The 19,684-nt window shown below is 35.1% G+C and overlaps 2 protein-coding genes across 2 annotated transcripts in view; one reads left to right on the top strand and one right to left on the bottom strand.

Moving 5' to 3' along the window:
- Window positions 1–19,684, bottom strand: part of LOC149535770 (DNA binding / DNA-directed RNA polymerase) — a 105,058-nt gene that overhangs the window by 47,376 nt on the left and 37,998 nt on the right. The window lies entirely within an intron of this gene.
- LOC149535771 (uncharacterized) lies at window positions 5,996–19,656 on the top strand. The gene is made up of 3 exons (XM_089803499.1): window positions 5,996–6,297; window positions 6,440–6,567; window positions 19,611–19,656. The coding sequence occupies exons 1-3, from the start codon at window positions 6,067–6,069 to the stop codon at window positions 19,654–19,656; spliced, it is 405 nt and encodes a 134-aa protein (XP_089659625.1). The 5' UTR covers window positions 5,996–6,066.

Below are 19,684 nucleotides of genomic sequence, written 5' to 3'. Positions count from 1 at the left end.
AACAAGATGTCAAAATGTAGTGAAGGGAGGCCTCTAATCATCCCTCAAGGCAATCTCCTTGTCACTAGAACTCAATAAAGTGGGTATAGAAACATCTCCTTGATTCAAAGTGATTTCCCCACCGATTTCTTTTGTTTTTTGATTTGAAAGTAGGGGTCTAGGGGTGGTAGCTTTCAATTAGGGCTAGGGCCAATGCCCCATGTAGGGTCTTTAGGCAATGCACATTTTCCCTCTTACGTGGCCTTTGGATTCTTCATTTTTTAAGCATTTTCTCCCAAAATTAGCTTGTTTGAACAAAATTAAATACATGCAATTTTATTAAGATAATCATTTTTATGGTTGTTAGCTAATAAGGGATGCTCAAATGTCCTCAAAATGGTCAACATACCCCTTGGCATCTCAACACCCATACCCAAGACACTGTGTCATCCTAGTGTCCCAATGGTGCAGTGGTGGCAAAAAGGGGATGCTGGAGAGATGCCTTGTTATGTGAACGTAGGGGTCTAGGGGGTACACATCCCCATGTTATACTGGATGTAACCCTAACAATAATTTGTTGCAATTGTGATTGAACGAAAAAATTTGGGGCAAATTATGAAGGAAGCATTGCAATTGGTATCAGAGCATAATCCTACCAGCCTACGAAACAAGCCTACTTTAACCGCCAACTAATTAAGGTAAATTGTTCAGCCCTTTTTCATGATTAGGTCAAGAATAAAATCAAATAGGTCAACAAAATTTCCATATATATTGGCCCTTAACTACTTCATTTCTAATATAAGCATTCATACTCCATGTGTATTCTATATGCATGCTCTTCATATGTGTCTCTTGGTTTGCTTCGCGCCTAATGGACTTCATCATGTTTACTCCATGGGAAAATTCCTCCTATATGCTTTGTGTCTTGTGTATTGCTTCATGCCTTAACATGTTTGACGTGTACTCGTGTATTACTTCATGCCTAACATGTGTGACGTGTGTATTGCTTCATGCCTTGCATGTTTGACATGTATTTATGAGTTGCTTCATATCTTACATGTCTGACATTAATTCAAGTGCATTGCTTCATGATTTGCATGTATGACTAAATTTATTGCTTCATCTCTGACATATATACTTTGTGCCTATTACAATAATACATAATTGTCTATTTATTAGTTAATGGTAATCTATTGTAAATATCTAGTTAGTTTTAAGTTAGCATTTGTTTTTTTAGCTTTCTTTGTTAGAATAGAAAGTTTCTATTCTTTACGATTGTTTCCTAAAGAAACATCGCTTTATTCTTTTGTATATATAGATCTCTCAATCTCTATTAATAACTAGCAAGTATTTTACCAATTACTTTCGTAGTATGGTATCAGAGCAAGGGTTTTAAATTTTTTCAAAAATAATAATTTCCTTTCCAAAATTATCAAAAGCTATTTTCGAAATTATTTGTCTGGAATATTTGCTTCGAACTAGGGTGAGCCTGGTTTTATTTTCGAAAAACAAATCACAATTATATACAGCAAAGACTGTTGTATTTCCATGGTCGTAATCTGAAGCAAACTCCTGTGTTTTTTAAGACGTTTTTAACAGCCACTTTTTTTGTCATTTTTCTTTAAAAACGTGCCTAAAACACCATTGTTTGGTGTCTATTTCTTCATAATCTATGACATTTTGGCAGGAAACTAATCATAATAAAAGAAAATAGCCATTTTTCTACCTACAAACGTTTTTTCTGCCATTTTTGCCTCCATCACTGCTAACTAGGGTTTTTTTCGAAACCCTAATTTTTGGGCTCGAAAAAATACTGAGTTCAAATTCTTGGTGGGTTTTTCGAGAGCTCAACTAGGTTGTCATCTAATTTTTCTAGGTGCCTAAGTGGTGGGCTAAGACACATGATGATGAGCTCATTGATGGGAGAATTGCTCGAAAAAAGAGCAAAACTACAAATTTTGTTAAATTTGCTCTCATGGCCAACATTCACAGTGTGTTTGAACCTCAAACATGCTCTAAGGCTAAAGGAATTCAATAGTGGGAATAAGCCATGCAATCTAAACAACAAAGCCTGCTGAAGAACAACACTTGGGTCCTTTCTGATCTTCCACCAAGGAAGAAACCCAGTGGCTGCAAATGGGTCTGCAAAATCAAATACAAATTGGATGGTACTTTAAAAAAGTACAAAGCTCGTTTAGTGGAGAAAGGCTTTTCTTAGCATTAGGTCATTGATTATGAGGAGACCTTTGCTTCTATTACAAAGATGAGCACCATCAAATTAGTCCTGGCCATGGCAGCACAATTTGGCTAGAAGGTCCATCAGATGGACGTCAAGAGTGCTTTCCTAAATGGTGATCCCCATGAGGAGGTCTACATGATGCAACATCTTGGTTTCAAGGTTGCTAGTAAAGACCATCAAGTTCTCAGATTGGTAAAAGCTCTCTATGGCTTAAAGCAGGCCACTCGGGCACGGTACAAAAAAATTGACAACTAGCCTCAGTGATCAAGGATTCAAGAGGAGTTCTTCAAACTCAAATTTGTACATCAAGACTACTGACAATGACATCATCCTTCTGGTTGTTTATGTGGATGATCTGATCATCACTGGCAGTTCGGCATCTTTGATTCAAGGAATCAAACAGAATTCATGCCAATCTTTTGATACGAATGACTTTGGACTCATGCATTATTGCCTAGGTGTTGAAGTTTGGCTACTGTCTTCCGATATATTCATCTCACAGTCCAAATATGTCAAGGCCCTGTATGACAAATTTCGTATGCAGGATTGCAAGCCTGCATCTACACCTATGGAGAAAGGTCTCAAGTTACCCACAAAGTCTAATTCTCCTTCCGTTGATAATACTACATACAGGCAACTAGCAGGCAACCTCATCTACCTCTCTACTACTAAGCCTGATATCAGCTTCGCAGTCAGCTATAACTTATGCTTTATGACAGCTCCTAAGGCTGATCATTGGATGGCAGCAAAGCGTGTGCTTCGTCATGTGAAGAGCACTTCAAATTATGGACTTTTGTACTCTCTAAATTCTAATCCTAAATTCAGTGGGTTCACAGATTCAGATTGGGCAGGCTCTATTTATGATAAAAAGTCAACTATTGGGTATGTGTTCAATTTGGGATCTGATGCAGTCACATGGACCAGTAAGAAGCAGCAGGCAATATCTCTCTCCTCTATAGAGGCCAAATACAGAGGGACTGTTAAGGCAGGATGTAAAGTTGTTTGGCTTCGTCGGATGCTTGGGGATATGCAGATACCAGCAGGACCGACTACTTTGTTTGTTGATAACAAAAGCGTTATCAAGTTTGCACAAAATCCAGTCTTCCATGAGTGAACCAATTATATGGATGTTCACTGTCATTACATATGACAACTGGTTGAAGATGGGACTATAGATTTGCAGTGTGTTCCTACCATAGATCAGACTGCAGACATACTCACCTAGCCTCTTGGTCCTGATAAGTTTGTCAAATTCAAAGGATAGCTTGATGTTCTACATAGATTAACCATTAAGGGAGGGTATTACAATAAAAGATAATTGTCTATTATTAGTTAATGGTAATCTATTGTAAATATCTAGTTAGCTTTAAGTTATCTTTCATTTTTTTAGCTTTCTCTGTTAGAGTAGAATGTTTTTATTCTTTACAATTGTTTCTTAAGGAAACATTGCTTTATTCTTTTGTATATATAGACCTCTCGGTCTCTATTAATAACAACCAAGTATTTTACCAATTACTAACGTAATAGTGCCCTGTGTATTCATGTGTATGATTCATGCCTTGCAATAGATGTATTCATGTGTATGATTCATGCATTGCCTTATTCACGTCTATGACTCATGCCTTGTACTATTCATGTGTATGATTCATGCTTCTATGTGTCCATGTGTATTTTGCATAGTTCCAAAAATCGCCATGAAATCGCCGAAATCGCGATAAGATTCATGGCTCCCGATTTTTTTGGAATCGGAAATCGCTGGTGGCGATTTTTTCTTGTGAATCGCCTGAATCGCCAAAATCGGCAATTCATGGCAAAAATCGCCAAAATCGCCATCGTGAATCTCCAAAAATCGGCAGCGGCAGCAAGGATAGAAAGTTCAATTTTTAAAAAAAAACACATGTTTTATTTGCTTTCTAAGTTGAATTTCCTCTTTGTTATAACCCTAAAGAGCTTTCTATTTGCTTAGTATGAGTAGAAGAGAGGAAGAGTGAGAGAGAAGAAGAGAAAAGAGAATCCATAGGTTTCCAACCGACAAGAAGGAAGAGCACCAAAGAGATCAGAAGTCCATTTGGGGAGGTCATAAATTGCATTGAGAGCATTAAGGAGTCAATATCAACACTCCTCAACTCATTTGCAAGAGGTAAGTGTTGGTTTTTTTTTTGCATGTTAGTGTAGTATGCATTTTTTGTTAAATTTTTTTAGTGTTCATTTGCAAATCTTGAATTTTTTTATTTTTACTAAATTGCAAACTAGGGTTTGTTGTTTTGTAGTTTTTGTTTATTAGTTGCAAACTTTGATTTTTTACATGAATTTTTTTATTGCAGCAGCCCTTTGCTTTCATTTTCCAATTTCCACAATAGGTAAAAAAGATGAATGCTGGAAATATAATGAAGAGTTTCCTGGGAGAACCAAATATCAAACAAAATGTATATTTTGCAAAGAAAAAATAAATTCGGGAGGTATCTATAGATTGAAATACCACATTGTTGGCATACCTAGCCATGATGTCACAGTTTGCACTCAACAAACCGCTGAGGCAAAACACTCTTGTTTAGTGGCATTAGAAAAAATTGAACAAGACAAGTTGACTAAGAAAATGCAACTTGAAGGGTTAAGAGGTATTGGCTCCCGTGCTCCCACATCCGCAACCACATCTACATCTGCAAGTGCATCTGCATCAGCTTCCGCATCCGTAGGTTGTGTTGGAGAGGGTTCTTCTAGGCCTCCTTTTCATCCTAGTGCTAGTGCTCATGTGAGTGTTAGTGGTAGTCGGTCTCATACTGAGACAGAGTCCAACACCAACCTATTGCGGCCTAGAGTGCGGAAAAGCAGAATGGATAGTTACTTTATGCCCCGCACTACTCCTGGCTCCCAACCTTGAGGGCATGGGTTTGAACAAGGAGATTCATGATGCTGCTAGAAAAGAGATTTGCAAATTCTGGTACTTTTGCAACATTCCATTTATTGCAGCCAGGTAATTGATTCTTTTTTCTTTGTTATCTTCAAAGTTAAAGTTAAAAGTAAAAGTAAAACTTTAATTATATCTACTTGTTTTATGATTTTAGTTTTTGACATCTAAATTTCTAATCAATATCATTATCTATTTGTGACATACTCCTTATTGGCAGAACATGATAGATGCAGTTACCATTTGTGGTCCGAGGTTTAAAGCCCCAACTGAGGCTGAGTTGAGTGGATACCTCCTGGAGGAAATGGTTGAGGATATGAGGCATGAGCTTGAGGACAACCGAAAGGAGTGGATCGAAAAGGGCTGCACCATCATGACTGATGGTTGGACAGATAGGAGGGGAAGAACACTCCTCAATTTTCTTGTATCCTGTGGAGGTGATTGATCATTCTACTTTCCTACATACATAATTTTGAATCGTGATTGACTATTTCAAATTTTGATTTGTTGATTGCTAATAGCCTAATAGTAATTATAATTCGTTGTTTTGTTACTTGTAGGATATACCATATTCCTCAAATCCATTGATGCTTCTGCTCATGTAAAAAACGCCACATACTTATGTGAGGTTATTGAGGAAGTTATAGCAGAGGTGGGGGAACAACATGTGGTGCAAGTGGTGACGGATAATGCGGCAAGTTATGTTGCTGCAGGTAAACTTTTAACTTTTTAAGTTTTGAAATAAATTTATTTGAATTTTGAACTTTTTCTAATTCTAACTTAGAATTTCTAAGTTTCCTAAGTTCTAACATGTTTGAAATTTGAATTTCTAATTATCATGTTGGAGGAAAGTGGCAAACATGAGTGGGTCAAGTCATGTGTGGAAAGGGCAAAAAACATATGCAAGTTTATTTATAATCATTCATTTGTCCTTAGCACAATGAGGAAGTACACAGGAGACAAAGAGTTAGCTCGTCCAGGGATCACGAGGTTTGCCTCGAATTTCATCACCTTGCAGTCCTTGTTGACATCAAGGGATGATTTGAGGAGCATGTTTGTTGGGCGGGAGTGGATTTCATCTTCCTATGCTACGACCACTGCAGGGATAGATGTGGTGGATTGCATATTTGATGATGATGGTTTTTGGAAACCTGCTAGAGAAATCCTTAAGGTAATTTTATTGCAATTTAACATTTAATATTTTACAGTTTACTATGCTAATTGTTTAATGATTTAGTTTTACCTTAAGTTATATTATTGAATTATTCTATGTTTAAGTTTTGACTCAAATTTTTGTTTTACTTTATATGTAGGCCACTGAGCCTCTTGTATCTCTCCTACGAACTGCTGATGGGGAGAAGCCCTCTATGGGCTACATATATGAGGGCATGGATAGGGCCAAGGAGGCCATTAGAGCTCAGTATGCAGGAGTGCAGCAGAAGTATGCCCCTATTTGGGACATCATTGATAGGAGATGGCAGAATCAGCTCCACAGACCCATCCATGCAGCAGCTTACTTTTTGAATTCGGCATTTCGTTTCTGTCCTGACTTCAAGGCGGATGAGGAGGTTCTCACCGGATTATATACAGTGATCCAAAGGTTGAGTACTGATGAGGATAGCAGTGCTGCAATTATTGAGCTTGATAAGTTCAATAATAAAGAAGGGCCACTTTTCTCTAGCAGGGTAGCCATAGATGCTCGGGAAACAATACAGCCAAGTAAAAATTAAATAATATATTCAATGTTCATGAATCTAGATTCTAAACTTAAAGTTGATTATGTAATTTTAGAGTTAACTTGTAATTTGTAATTTGTAAATGAGACTAATTATTTTTATTTTCCCTTATTTCAGATAGATGGTGGCAAATGTTTGGGGCCACAACCCCAAAACTTCAAAAAATTGCCATTCATATTCTGAGTCAGCCAAGCAACGCTTCTGGATGTGAGCACAGTTGGTCCATGTTCGAGCACATCCACTCGAAGAGGAGAAACAGGTTGACAGTGCAGAGGTTGAATGATCTTGTCTTCGTTCATTACAACCTTCGTCTTAGGATCAGACAGATTTTGGGCACTGACTCCTCTCCGATTATTCTGGAGGAGATTGATCCAGAATCAGAGTCGCTCACAGAGGTTGTAGATCCAGTCTTCACTGAGGAAGACCGTGCGTGGATTGACCAGATGGATATAGAGGCTGAGGCAGCTAGAGCACGTTCTTCAGGCATTGGCAAACGCACACGTACACGCACAGACACAAGCCCTAGCGACATTCGTGAGCCCATCTTATATGCGGGAGATATGGCTCGACAGTCCTCTAGGACCTACATTAGACGCCTTGCTACTAGGCAGACTGGATACTTAGAGGCTGAGGCTGAGGCTGTAGCCGAGCTTGAGGATGATGTTGAGGATGATGATGACTATGAGCCTGAGGCTTGAGCTGGAGCCTTGTTTTTATATTTTGTTTACAGATATTGATACTGAATCATTGATAGACATATGTTTCAAACTTTCATGGATCTTCATCTTAGATTCTTACATAAATTTATGATTTGATGTCTTATGGATCATCTTACATACATTCTATGATTTAAATCATTATGATCATTTGATTTCTATTTACTTCAGCTAGCCTACAATTTACATTTTAGATAACATAGTTACGTATGTGATGGATTTTATGTTCCATGTTTATGTATGTTAAGTTTTAACTTCTATTTGATGATGTTATAGTGTGCTTAAGTTATATTCAATAAAGGGTGCATGAAATAAGTTTTAAATTGTTAAAATCTTTAAATTTAAAGGGTTTTTTCAAATTTGCCGATTCATCGCCGATTCACAATTCGATTCGGCCTTGCCGATTCCGATCCAATTCCTATTCACGTTTCTTTGGTATTTTGTATGCCTCATGTGTTTTCATGCATATAGTTCATGATGTGTATTGGTTCATGACGTGCATTTGTGTACCTTATTGAATAATGTAATGTTTCTTTAACGTGTTGGAGATTGTAACTGAGATAAAGATCATTATCAGTGGGCATTAATATTGTTATGGTCATCTTCAGCTGAAAAGGACATGTATGATAAATTGTAATATTAAATATAAAGACATGTGTCATACAACATGCGTTAAGGCATGGAAATACGAAGAGTTGTATTGGAAATTGAAGAGACCTTCGGTTCGAATGTGAAGAGTCTCTCTTTATGTTATATATATCATAAGCAAAAGGCATTGTACACTTGATTATTTTACTATCAATAAAGTGATCTTTTGTTATGTGGTTGGGTTTTTCCCTTCATTCTAAAAGGGTTTTCCTCAGCACTCCATGACGACGCATCCCCACCCTTCTTTTGGCTTGTACCTGTACTAAGGACAAAACGAGGACGCAAGGACAAGGATTCCCCATCCCCAGATTCATTTCCTTTTTCCTGAAAAAAGGGGATTTTTCCAAAACGGCACTTTGAGAGCAGCAAGGTACTAGTGGACGACTAGAAGTTTCTAGTACAGCTAGGGGACGAAGAAGTCCCCTACCTGTGTTGGGGACTTCTAGCTGTCCCCTATGGCTCAAGCTATTTTTGCACTGTCAATGTTAAAAATAAGACATTTTTTAATTTGAAAACAAGGTTGGCTTGTCCCCAAAGACACCCAATATACCAAAACCTAGTCCAAGCATAAAATAACCAAAAAAAAAAAAAAACACATTTGCAAAGGACAAGAGCAGCAAGTGGAGCAACTAGTCAAAGAGTGAACACTAAACAATAGTTGAGAGAGGAAATTATGGCATCAAATTTACTTGATTTACACTCTTAGACATACCATCTACTGCTTAGACATACCATCTACAGCTATATATTATTGTGATCTCCTATGTATATATCGTTTAGTAGTCTAGTTATTGTATTTACATTTTAATATTATTATGAACAGCTGATTATGGAGTTGTACTTCTATGTTCTTGTTTAGTATTTACCGTTAAGTATTTTAGCACCTTTGGGCATTTTCACTATATGTACACCATATTTTGATAATGAAAGTATTTGAATTTTGTTAATTCACTAAGTCTTGAGCTTCTAAAATGTCTATGGTGAATGATTTATCAATGTTATGAGATGAATATTTGAATTCTCTCTATATATATAAAAGTTCTATCTTTTAATAGTTGTCCCCTTACATCTCATCCCCTAGATTTTGGCTTTGATCCGTACCTGTAACTGAAACACATCCCCAACCCCTAAAACGTTTGCGTCCCAAAAACTCCGTGGAACACAAGATTTCCTAGGGTATAGTTGTGTCCCCTATATCTATTTTTATTTTTCATTATTGTTGTGTATCAATGATTTATAGGATTAACTCTCAACATAGTATTAAGGCTAGGTTTATAACATCTCATGAAAGTTTGCAGAGATTTTTTTGGGGGACTTTGTTACTATTCATACTCTTGTATCCATATGGAGGCATCAAATCAGTCCATTCTATTATTGCATTTATGTTACTCCCAAGCCGGTTCTTGGCGTCTCTCCAATCTTTAATGCTCTTCATTCTCGAATATGTAAAATATGAGGAGCATGGTTTCCAAGATGGAGATAATTAGTTTCCGCCTATGCACAGGCTTTGTGTATCTGCCAAATGGAGCAGAGGAATCCTACGAACTCATTAGTCATTTCTCAAATCTTTCATCATACAATTGCTTGAGCATGGAGTATGGAATTCTAGTATTCAGAGCAAAGTCTCATTTTTTGAAAACTTGTTCAAGAAGAAGTGCCCGATTGGATTGTGCAGAGTATTTTTTCAAAAAATTGGAACTATGTGGAAATCCTTAGAATCCCGCTTTAGATCAATCAAAGAAAAGAATAAACAATGGACAAGCTAGTTAATAACAGAAAGAGCAGACAAAGCATTGGGAATATGACGAGAATTCCATCAAGATTGTTTAGTTGATGAGATGGGGTTAAGTGGATGGTTGTGAAAGAAACGATAGAAGGTGTTACTTTCTTTATCCATTATTGACCATTCATTTTCTTATTTCATTTCAATTGGCAATCTATATGAAGTTTGTCAATTTTCTTATCTGCAATATGATATAAACTTTCCATAGAAGGAAACTATTGTTAATTTTAATCTCTGGAATCCAAAAGATCTTCTGTAATTTTGCGAATGTTGGGCGAAAGCTTATCAAATATTTACCAACAACTGAGGTGTCTACTATTAGAGGTCCGAGATGGATTGAAACGGTTGGAGCGCTTGGAATCCCACTAATTGATTTCATCTCCCAGAACAAGCGGATGTACACATGTTGTAATGTCCCCATCTTTTTAGCATCACAATGGAGTTCTTAGCCTTGACATTCTCCAAAGGCTAAGTGGAGAAATAAAGAGAAATTGATTAAATTAATTTCTTATAAAGTCATTAAATAAATTAAAATAAAAAAGTAACTTTATATTTAATTAATTTAATTAATTGAGAGTGCATTAATTATTGGAAGAGGGAAACTTCTAGTAATTTAATTTTCTAGAAGCACAATTAATTTTTGAATTGCAAGAGAGAAGCTTCTAGCAAGTGCATTAATTATTGGAAGGAAGAAACTTCTATTAATTTAATTTCCTAAAAGCACATTAATTATTGGAAAGGGAGAAACTTCTAGAGAATGCAATTATTAAATATTTCATTTACTTCTAGAAGGGTGAACGAAAAGTATAAATAGAGGTGAGAGCTTTCATTATTTATCATCCGATTATTGTATCCGATTATTTTGAATTGCATTTAATGTTAAGTTGGGAGAAGAAACTAAGGTTTCCAATTTCAGTCAACCATTGGAGAATGTCAACTCTTCAGTGTTGCAACCATTTGAGGTGGTGAAATATCCATTGAATTTGGTATTCAAGAGAGCTTCAATTCAAGAGTTCTATTTGTGCTTAAATTGGAGAATAGATTTTGGCTGCTACAATACGCATGCACGATGCCGCATTGCAGTATCTACATTTGATTCATTTCCATTCTTGGGCATCACTATTATCAAGTTCCTCTTGTAACTATTAGTAGTTATCATTGTACTTCATAAGCATTTGATTTTGCTGTGATAATTCAGAAACAAATTTTGGCATTACTGTAGTCATTATTGTATGTCAATTGTTTTGCATTTCATATCTAGTTTCCATGTATTTGCATTGAAAATACCAAAAGAATTGCACTTGCATATTAGTTCCTTATAAGAGGATATTACATTGGTATCAGAACTTGCTTGCAAGGTGTTTGACAAAATGCCGAACAACTGAACTAGAGAAGATTTTGGTGTTTGAAGAAATTACAACCTGTTGGGGTTATTACACGTCTTTGCCAATTTTTTGTCGATATCTTAAATTTATTTTTGTCGATGTGATTATCCTTCGTGTCTTAGTGATACGCATATCCGGTGTGGAAGATGTTAACTCAACATTATTAAAAGTCTTCTCTCAGGTGCGAGTTGGTGAATGAATTGAAGATGTTGTCCACTATGAACATTCTTGTGTGTAACCGCTAAGTGTTCTTTTTTTTTTTTGTTCACATGGTTTACAAATTCATGTTTTTATTGAAGTTTTGTATCCTCGATCATGGGCTCCACTAAAGCGCTTTACCTGTACTTTAACATGCATGCTCCTCGGCTCTAGCAACATTCTTTTAGTTTTATCGTCTCATGTGTGCTTCTATTGAACATTCTTGTTGGGTCTCGTTGGATTCATGGACAGCCACTTTAATTGCAAAAGTATGGTATCTAGTCATCATGATTATTTTAGCCAATCAAATGCATACTTAAAATTTCAAGGATGTAGGCATGCAACAAGAGTGATCTGTTTTGACAGACAATTCATTAGCAAGCCAAGCATTTATTTGTTCATAATCTAAGCTTAAGAAGCTTGCATATATTATTTAGTTGGAATTCTTTTGTTTTTGGTGGAATATTTTTTAAGAATATTTCTCTCCCTAAGCTAATGATATCAGCCTTCTTAGAGTGAAGTTGTGTTATCCGCTATGCATTGATATGGTTTGATAAATTCTATTTGCAATGATTGATGTGGAAACTTATCTCTCTTATTTTGTGCATTTGCAGCAATAAATGCATATGCTTTATTGATGGATAATTGATTTTTAATATTATTTATATGCTTTAGTTTTGTTGGACTTTAAGACTTACATCACTAAGGAGATAAGTATTCTAGTTTGCATAGCTCATGAATTTTATATAACTAGAAATAGTATGCCTTTGATATTAATGATAGGTTAACTCTCTTGGTTGCTGAATCGGGATGCAACAAGAAGTAATGAGTTGAAGATGTTGCCTTGATGTTATAGGAAGATGTTCAAGCTCAGCGGGAGGATACTATATCTTGATTGATCTATACGATAAGTTGATGTAAATTTAATCTCTATTGGTTGCAAGATGCAACAACAATGATCTTTAGAGGGAGATGTTTAGCTTTAGAGGGAGTTGATCTTGGCTGTGAGAGAATCCTTTTAGTATCCCTGCCTTTCTTATACATGCTTCTAATGTTTGTGATTTTGAAACTCTTGTTGGAAAAGAGTTTCAACTATGATTTAATGAGTTATTATTTACATGAAATTAATAAGTTGTAACGACAACCTGATAACTATTTCACTTATGAGCTATTCAAAGTGAACATCATGTAGAGAAAGTCCATGATGTCATCACATTGGGAGATTCCATGATGAGAGTTGGAAGTCATGTTAGAGGTTGGAAGTTGTATACCTAACCTGACTCTACTCTGTCTCTCCCTTGTTTTTCCTTTTCTTTCAGATGGTAGCTCTCTTGACTTTCATGTCCAACAGTATGATTGTAGACATCCCCATGCAACAGAAAGCCATTAGGATGGTATGGACTAGTTGTTTGGGTGATTTGAATAGCCACTAGTGTTTCTTTAAGTGTCTTTGGCTTCTATCTTTGCAATTTACCATGCCTTTTATGTGTTAGATGCTCGTAAAAAGCAATCATGCGAGCATTTACAATTGTTACAGTAGTAGAGGTAAATGTTTTGCACACCATGCAAACTTTCAATTCAAAAACATCATTATTGCTAATGTCAAAAACGTTCACTGACTCAGATTTATTTCTTACAACACTCGATAGGTCATTTTTGTTTTTCTCAGTTTGTGTTATAACATCGTGTAGAGAAAGTCCATGATGCGATCACGTTGGGAAATTCCATGATGGGAGTTGGAAGTCATGTTGGAGATTAAAAAACATATACCTAACCTGTCTCTACTCTGCCTCTCCCTTGTTTTTTGTTTTCTTCAGACGGTACCTATCTTGACTTTCATGTCCAATAGTATGATTAGAGACATCATCATGCCACAAAGAGCCATTAGGATTGTATGAACTAGTTGTTTGGATGATTTGAATAGCTGCTAGTGTTTCTTTAAGTGTTTTTTATTTCTTTTGCAATTTACCATGCCTTTTGAGTTAGATGCTTGTGAAATGTGTTTTTTGAAATGTCTGCTACAAATGGATTTGCATTGCCATGTTTTTGGTATATATTTTCCAAATGGCAACGACCTCTTTTATATATATATATATATATATATATATATATATATATATATATATATATATATATATATATAAGAAAGTGAGTAAAGAATAGAGTTCGTTAAAATAATTACAATCTTATAAAATATATATATATATATATATATATATATGTGTGTGTGTGTGTGTGTGTGTGTGTGTGCTACAATTTATCCTAGTGAAGCTACAAAACATCAACACTCCCTCTAATCTAGGGAGGATAAACACAAGACATGTATTACACCATTGGTAATATTAGGTATGGCAAAATTATATCTTTGATCAGATGATATCTATCATTTTGATATCACAGTTGATATTACTAGTATCAACCTCCCAGAATATCAAAGATATTCACCAAGTACTCAAAAAGGTTTTGATATCACATCTAAAATCAAGAGTATTGGCCTCCCAGAATATCAACATCCAATATTCACCAAGTATTCAAATAAGGTGTGATATCACATTTGACATCACGAGTATCGGTCTCCCAGAATATCATAAGATATTTAGCAAGTGCTCAAAATAAGGTTTGATATCACATATGATATCAAAAGTATTGGCCTCCTTGAACATCAAAGATATTCACCAAATACTCTGAGTAATGGTCTCCCAGAATATTGAGATGCGAGACAATCACCTTTTACTCACTTTATTTGATCTCATAATACAAGCTATTGTAAGGTCATCACCTTACAATAACTTTTGCAAATACAAGTGACATCATTTGGAAGTCGTCACTTCCTCATGATGTACACACGGGTAGGCCCATTAAAATCACATAGTCATGAGGCATATTCATGAATCATTGTCCACTTGACTGTTAAAACATATTGATCATGGAGACTCCATCACAACATGGTTTACTCCCCTTAAATCAATATGATTGAGATCACCAATGGTTGACTGAATCATATCCTCAATTTTCTCCCTCTCTTTCAAGATTGCCTAAAATGTCAATCTCCCTCTTTTTCCTGCAAGAACATTCTCAAAGGAAAAGATCAAGGCAAATAGCTCTTATAACATGCATAAAAATAAAAATAAGAGTGTGACTGCTATATTACTCAAAGATAATAATAGTATTAGAAATAATCATAAATTCCTAATAATGATAATAGTGTGATATTATTCCTTCAGAACAACATAATTACTTCATTCAAAATGACACTCATATTCATTATTCAAAACAAGAATATCAAAGAATCATAATAATACTTGTTTAATATATGGTGATCATTTATACTAATATCTTAAAATAATAAATGAATACAAAAAAAACAACATTTCTCATACCTTATAGGATTTGTGAAGTCCGATCCCTTTATTTTCCACCTAAGTGTCGATGTGAGTTTCAATTCCCCTTATGACAACTGTGCTTTCTCTAAGCATTTAAAGGGTTGGCTAGTTCATATTTTTCTTCATAAATATATTTCCATAGATCGGGTTCAACATAATTTTTGTGCCCGAGTTTTTATAAGACATGCTTCTTGTATGATTCCCCTCAAAGTGTAAGGTGGATCCGTTATTATCCATTTAAGTGGCATGAGTTTGTATTTTCTATCAACCGGCATCCCCTTATCCCTTTATACAGCGGAGTTCACATAGGATGGGATTTTGATATTACTAATAACTCTCGCACACATGGCATTTGTACATGCTACCATTTTTGGGTGACCTAACATATCACAAGCACGTCACCCTTCATTATATATTTTATTGTAGTCACTAGTCAGTCACATTCCCATGTGGCTCAATTCATTTATTAGACTTTTGCATTCCTTAAGACTTTATTATCAGAGTATGTCTATCAAATATGAATTGAAATATAAAGGTTGATATTGCTAATTTGATGAACAGTCAAAACATCGTTAGTGTCTTCATCAACAAGCGATGTGGCTGACTTGACAATCATCATTGAACCATTGCTACTTCTTTAGTCTTATCCAAGTTCCGAACATAAAACTCCAAATAGCAATTAAGCTTTGGAAATAATTGTTGATATCTGGGAGTCATTTCTTCTATGTAGTTAATTTTTCACCATATTTTTAATGATACGATTATAATCTTTTGTCACTTAATATAAGAACCAAGTAGCCTTCGATATAAACAATTTCATAAGTGTATGAATCTACTACCTGCCTCTATAAAGGGTGAATTGATTAATCTATTGAGTTAAGAATAGCCACTGCAGTTTAGTATTTTTCAAATAATGATATCACCTGTGGCATGGAAAATATAATATTTTCTGTAGAATATCCGAGTAGTATGTTGACAAATCCTTTATCAGGCATTGCATTGATTGTGAAAGATCCTACATGTAAACATTATTGAACTTGGTCAGTGTAGACACGATATAAGTAAATCTCATACTCTTTGTTAATACAATCTCTAGTGAATGTCATATTTGAATATTTCCCTTTAAAAAAACAATATTTCTCGGATAAATAAAGGCTATTTCTATGATACATCAATGATGCCCAAGTTTGTTCCTGCTCTGATACCATGTTAGTTTTTAGAGGTCTACTACAAATGTATTTGCACTACCATGTTTTTGGTATATATTTTCCAAACGGCAGCAACCTCTTATATATATAAGAAAGTGAGTAAAGAATAGACATGTCCCTTCATGCGACATGTCTATTCGTTAACATAATTACAATCTTATAATTAATTTTATATATATATATGCTACAATTTATCCGAGTGAAGCTACAAAACATCAACAAAATGCAATCATGCGAGCATCTACAATTGTTACAATAGTAGAGGTAAATGTTTTGCACACCATGCAAACTTTTAATTCAAAAACACCATTATTGCTAATGTCAAAAATGTTCACCGACTCGGATTTATTTACCACAGCATTCAGTAGGTTAATTTTGTTTTTCTTAGTCTATGTTAAATTAGAACCCCACTGCTACCTCATCTCGAGCCATTTTTCTAGACTTTTTTGGCCTTTGGATTTTCCCTCTAAAACTAGCATGTATTAATGACTTCAAATCCCCCGAAGAAGAATCAAATCTAAAATTAAATACCTGTCTATCAGTTCCTATAAGTTTATTCGGTTCGAAACAAAGTCTCTAAACCCTACCTTCAAAACTTCTTAAAATTCTATCTGATTAGATCGTCTTAAATATGAATAACAATTCTCTCAATTAAATCAAATCAAATACAATCATATTTAGAACTAATTTCATACAACAAATTTGTAATGTTCGCTTCCACTGGAGTTTTATCTCCAACACAACTAAAGATTCAACATTGAACCCTAATATGTATAATTCCTATTAAGCAATAGTGATGAATCTAAATTGTCCCTAAAAAAATGCAATTGATAAATTTACCTCGCCCCTTGGATGCCAAATAAAAAAATTTGCACGAATCCAAGAATTTATGGCATTGGCCTTCTCAATAAGCTCCTACAAAACCTTTCGGGCACTTTGGTAACTTCTCTGGAAGTCACTAAAAAATAAGTGTCGTAAACATATTTGAGCTGAAAACCCTTCTCATTATAGGGCATAATATGATCACGTCATTGCCACATGCAGTAATTAGACTCCACACATTTTGCACAGCCGACTCACATGGTTTTCGACAATCTTGATAGATTGACCAGAATTTGGTTTGAAAGTGTCGCCTTTGCCGCTCAAAATTATGAGGATGATCTTACATTTGAGCTTGCTCGCCTCCTTAGCCAATATGAGCTTCCCATTGTCTTCAATGGTTTTCTTGCAAGTATTGACTATGGGCGCATTTGTTTCCAACTATAAACATTCCAACACCTACTGAGAAAATGTACGAATTAATGAACAAATGAGTCCCCTTTATTGATGTTATTAACCAAGTTCTAGTACCAAGTAAAATAATGATAAACAACAATAAATAAAAGAAAAAATAAGTACAAAAGACACAACATTTATCCTAGGAAAAGCCTTCCACTTGACGGGAAAAACCCAACCACACCTGAAAAAATCTCTTTTATTGAGAATAAAATGTTCGCATACAATGCTTTCAATTGATGTGAGTGTGTATCACACAAAGTAAACACATTTTTATATAGAGTTGAGAGACTTCACATCACAATCAAAAGTCTCTTCAATTTCCAAAAACAAGTCTCTTCCTATTTCAAAACGTGTGCCTCTTTGCATGACACGTCTCTTCATATAATATTATTTCAAATATTATCATAAATATCTTCTCACAATACATAAGTATTATCTTAATTTCAATATATAGCTCACAACATCAAAGTCGCATTTTTTCTTCCCACACAATTTTGTACGTCTTTAGTCATTGTATGCATGTTGTTCTTTGCATCTTTAGTATCGTTTTTTATTTAATTGGGTCTGTGGATTTTTTTGTTTAATACCCCTTATGGATATTTTCTCCAATTTCTCTAACAAAAATTTTGAGAATATAAGCAAATATTTAATGTAAAATCAACCAGCAAATGAACCAATCGATGCTCATTAAACTACCTCAAAATACTTATTGCGTTATACATGACCAATGCAATAACCAGATATATCTAAAATCCAATCTTAATTACAATTACAAAGTCAAATGGAAAACTAAGAAAGAACTTGTAAGCTCAATGTGAATGCTGTCTTAAATCTATTGAAATGATGAATCGGGTCTACGTCCAATCCACCAAAAATTGCCTGAAGTTTTTCGTCCTCAGGTCTAATAGAAAGTTGTAATCTCTCCCAATGTTTCTCCAAGAGAAACCCAAGAACCTAGAGCCAAAATGATAAACCAAGCATTACCAAAATAAACTCCTCCGTCTTTTAAGGACCCACCCTATTGACTCTTTAGCTTCCCTAATCTTGTCCTTGTCCTTTTGACAATTCGTCTCTTATTAACCCCTTCTTTAATATTTAATTGACATTAATAATTATGCATTAAGTTCTCAATAGTAACTCTGAAGTTAGAACCTGCCATGTTGTGATACCAAAAATAAGAATGCAATCAATCTGTCACTATGATATTTGGATCCCATGTCATTCGGAGAGATATTGCGGCTTCAACCAGTTATGCTACTCTAAACACAACTATGTAAACTCTCAGATAGTGAAGCAACTCAACATAGTCCAACTAGCGCAAAATGGACATCCTATCAACTCCTAGATCCCAAATCAATCTGTTAGCACAATCATGTGTGTACAAATTGGCATCTATCAACCGATCATCATCCTAAATCAGCTAGTTGAAGAAGTAGATGCCAAACAAACTGCCCATATGGAAGGAAGCCAATTCATCATATATCAAGATGACGTTATCATTAATTGGATCAGCATTCAAAATGTCAAAATTGTCAGAAACAAATAAGTGAATAGCTGCCATCTCACTAAGATTCGATGATAAATCTCTAGATAACCTCGATAACCATCAGTACATGTTAAGAACAATTTTGAATTATCAACATCACCATAAGTATCATGGGTCAAATCAACATCTCCATTAATGAAATGAACAACACCATTGGAAACTTCAGAACTTATATCTCTTGAATCAACATTGTCATCATGATGATGCATAGTTGCTGATATAAAAATTATAATTCATGTCATTGAAATTTTGTTGGCCTTTACAGTCTTCTTCAGCAAAGAATGTCTCACTAGGATAAGGAATAGTGAAAATACCATATCAACCTTCATTCTCACCAAGGATGTGGATCCCTTCTATCATTGGTATCATCTTCTTTGTGAGTGGTTGTGAAATTAGACTGATTTCAGCCTGATATAAAGAGTGGTGTGCCATACTTAGCTGAAGATAAAGCTCATCTACCTCTTTTTCCTTATCTTCCTGCAAACTTGATAGTGAAATCCTTATCCCAAAACCATTGTAACTGTTATTTTTATAGGATCTCTGATAGAAAGAATATCAGATTATATCAAACTTTAGTTAATTCTTCTTGTTTGTGTGTAGTAGGAGTGTACCTTCAGAATGCTGCAATGTGCTTTGTCCGGAATACTGAATGCTGAAAAGAATGTGTTTGATAATCT

The sequence above is a fragment of the Cupressus sempervirens genome, chromosome 10 (genome assembly GCF_028749045.1).
Source record: "Cupressus sempervirens isolate cs-2001-9-10 chromosome 10, ASM2874904v1, whole genome shotgun sequence".
In the NCBI taxonomy this organism is placed as follows: Eukaryota; Viridiplantae; Streptophyta; class Pinopsida; order Cupressales; family Cupressaceae; genus Cupressus; species Cupressus sempervirens.
The sequence above is the reverse complement of the archived record's forward strand: the minus strand, read 5'-3'. Positions and strand labels throughout refer to the sequence as shown.

Coding starts and splice junctions, on each gene's coding strand:
- LOC149535771 (XM_089803499.1), top strand. CDS start 6,067: ATGAGGAAGTACACAGGAGACAAAGAGTTAGCTCGTCCAGGGATCACG. Junction 6,298..6,439: donor CTGCTAGAGAAATCCTTAAG/GTAATTTTATTG, acceptor CTTTATATGTAG/GCCACTGAGCCTCTTGTATC. Junction 6,568..19,610: donor TATGCAGGAGTGCAGCAGAA/GTATGCCCCTAT, acceptor TGTGTGTAGTAG/GAGTGTACCTTCAGAATGCT.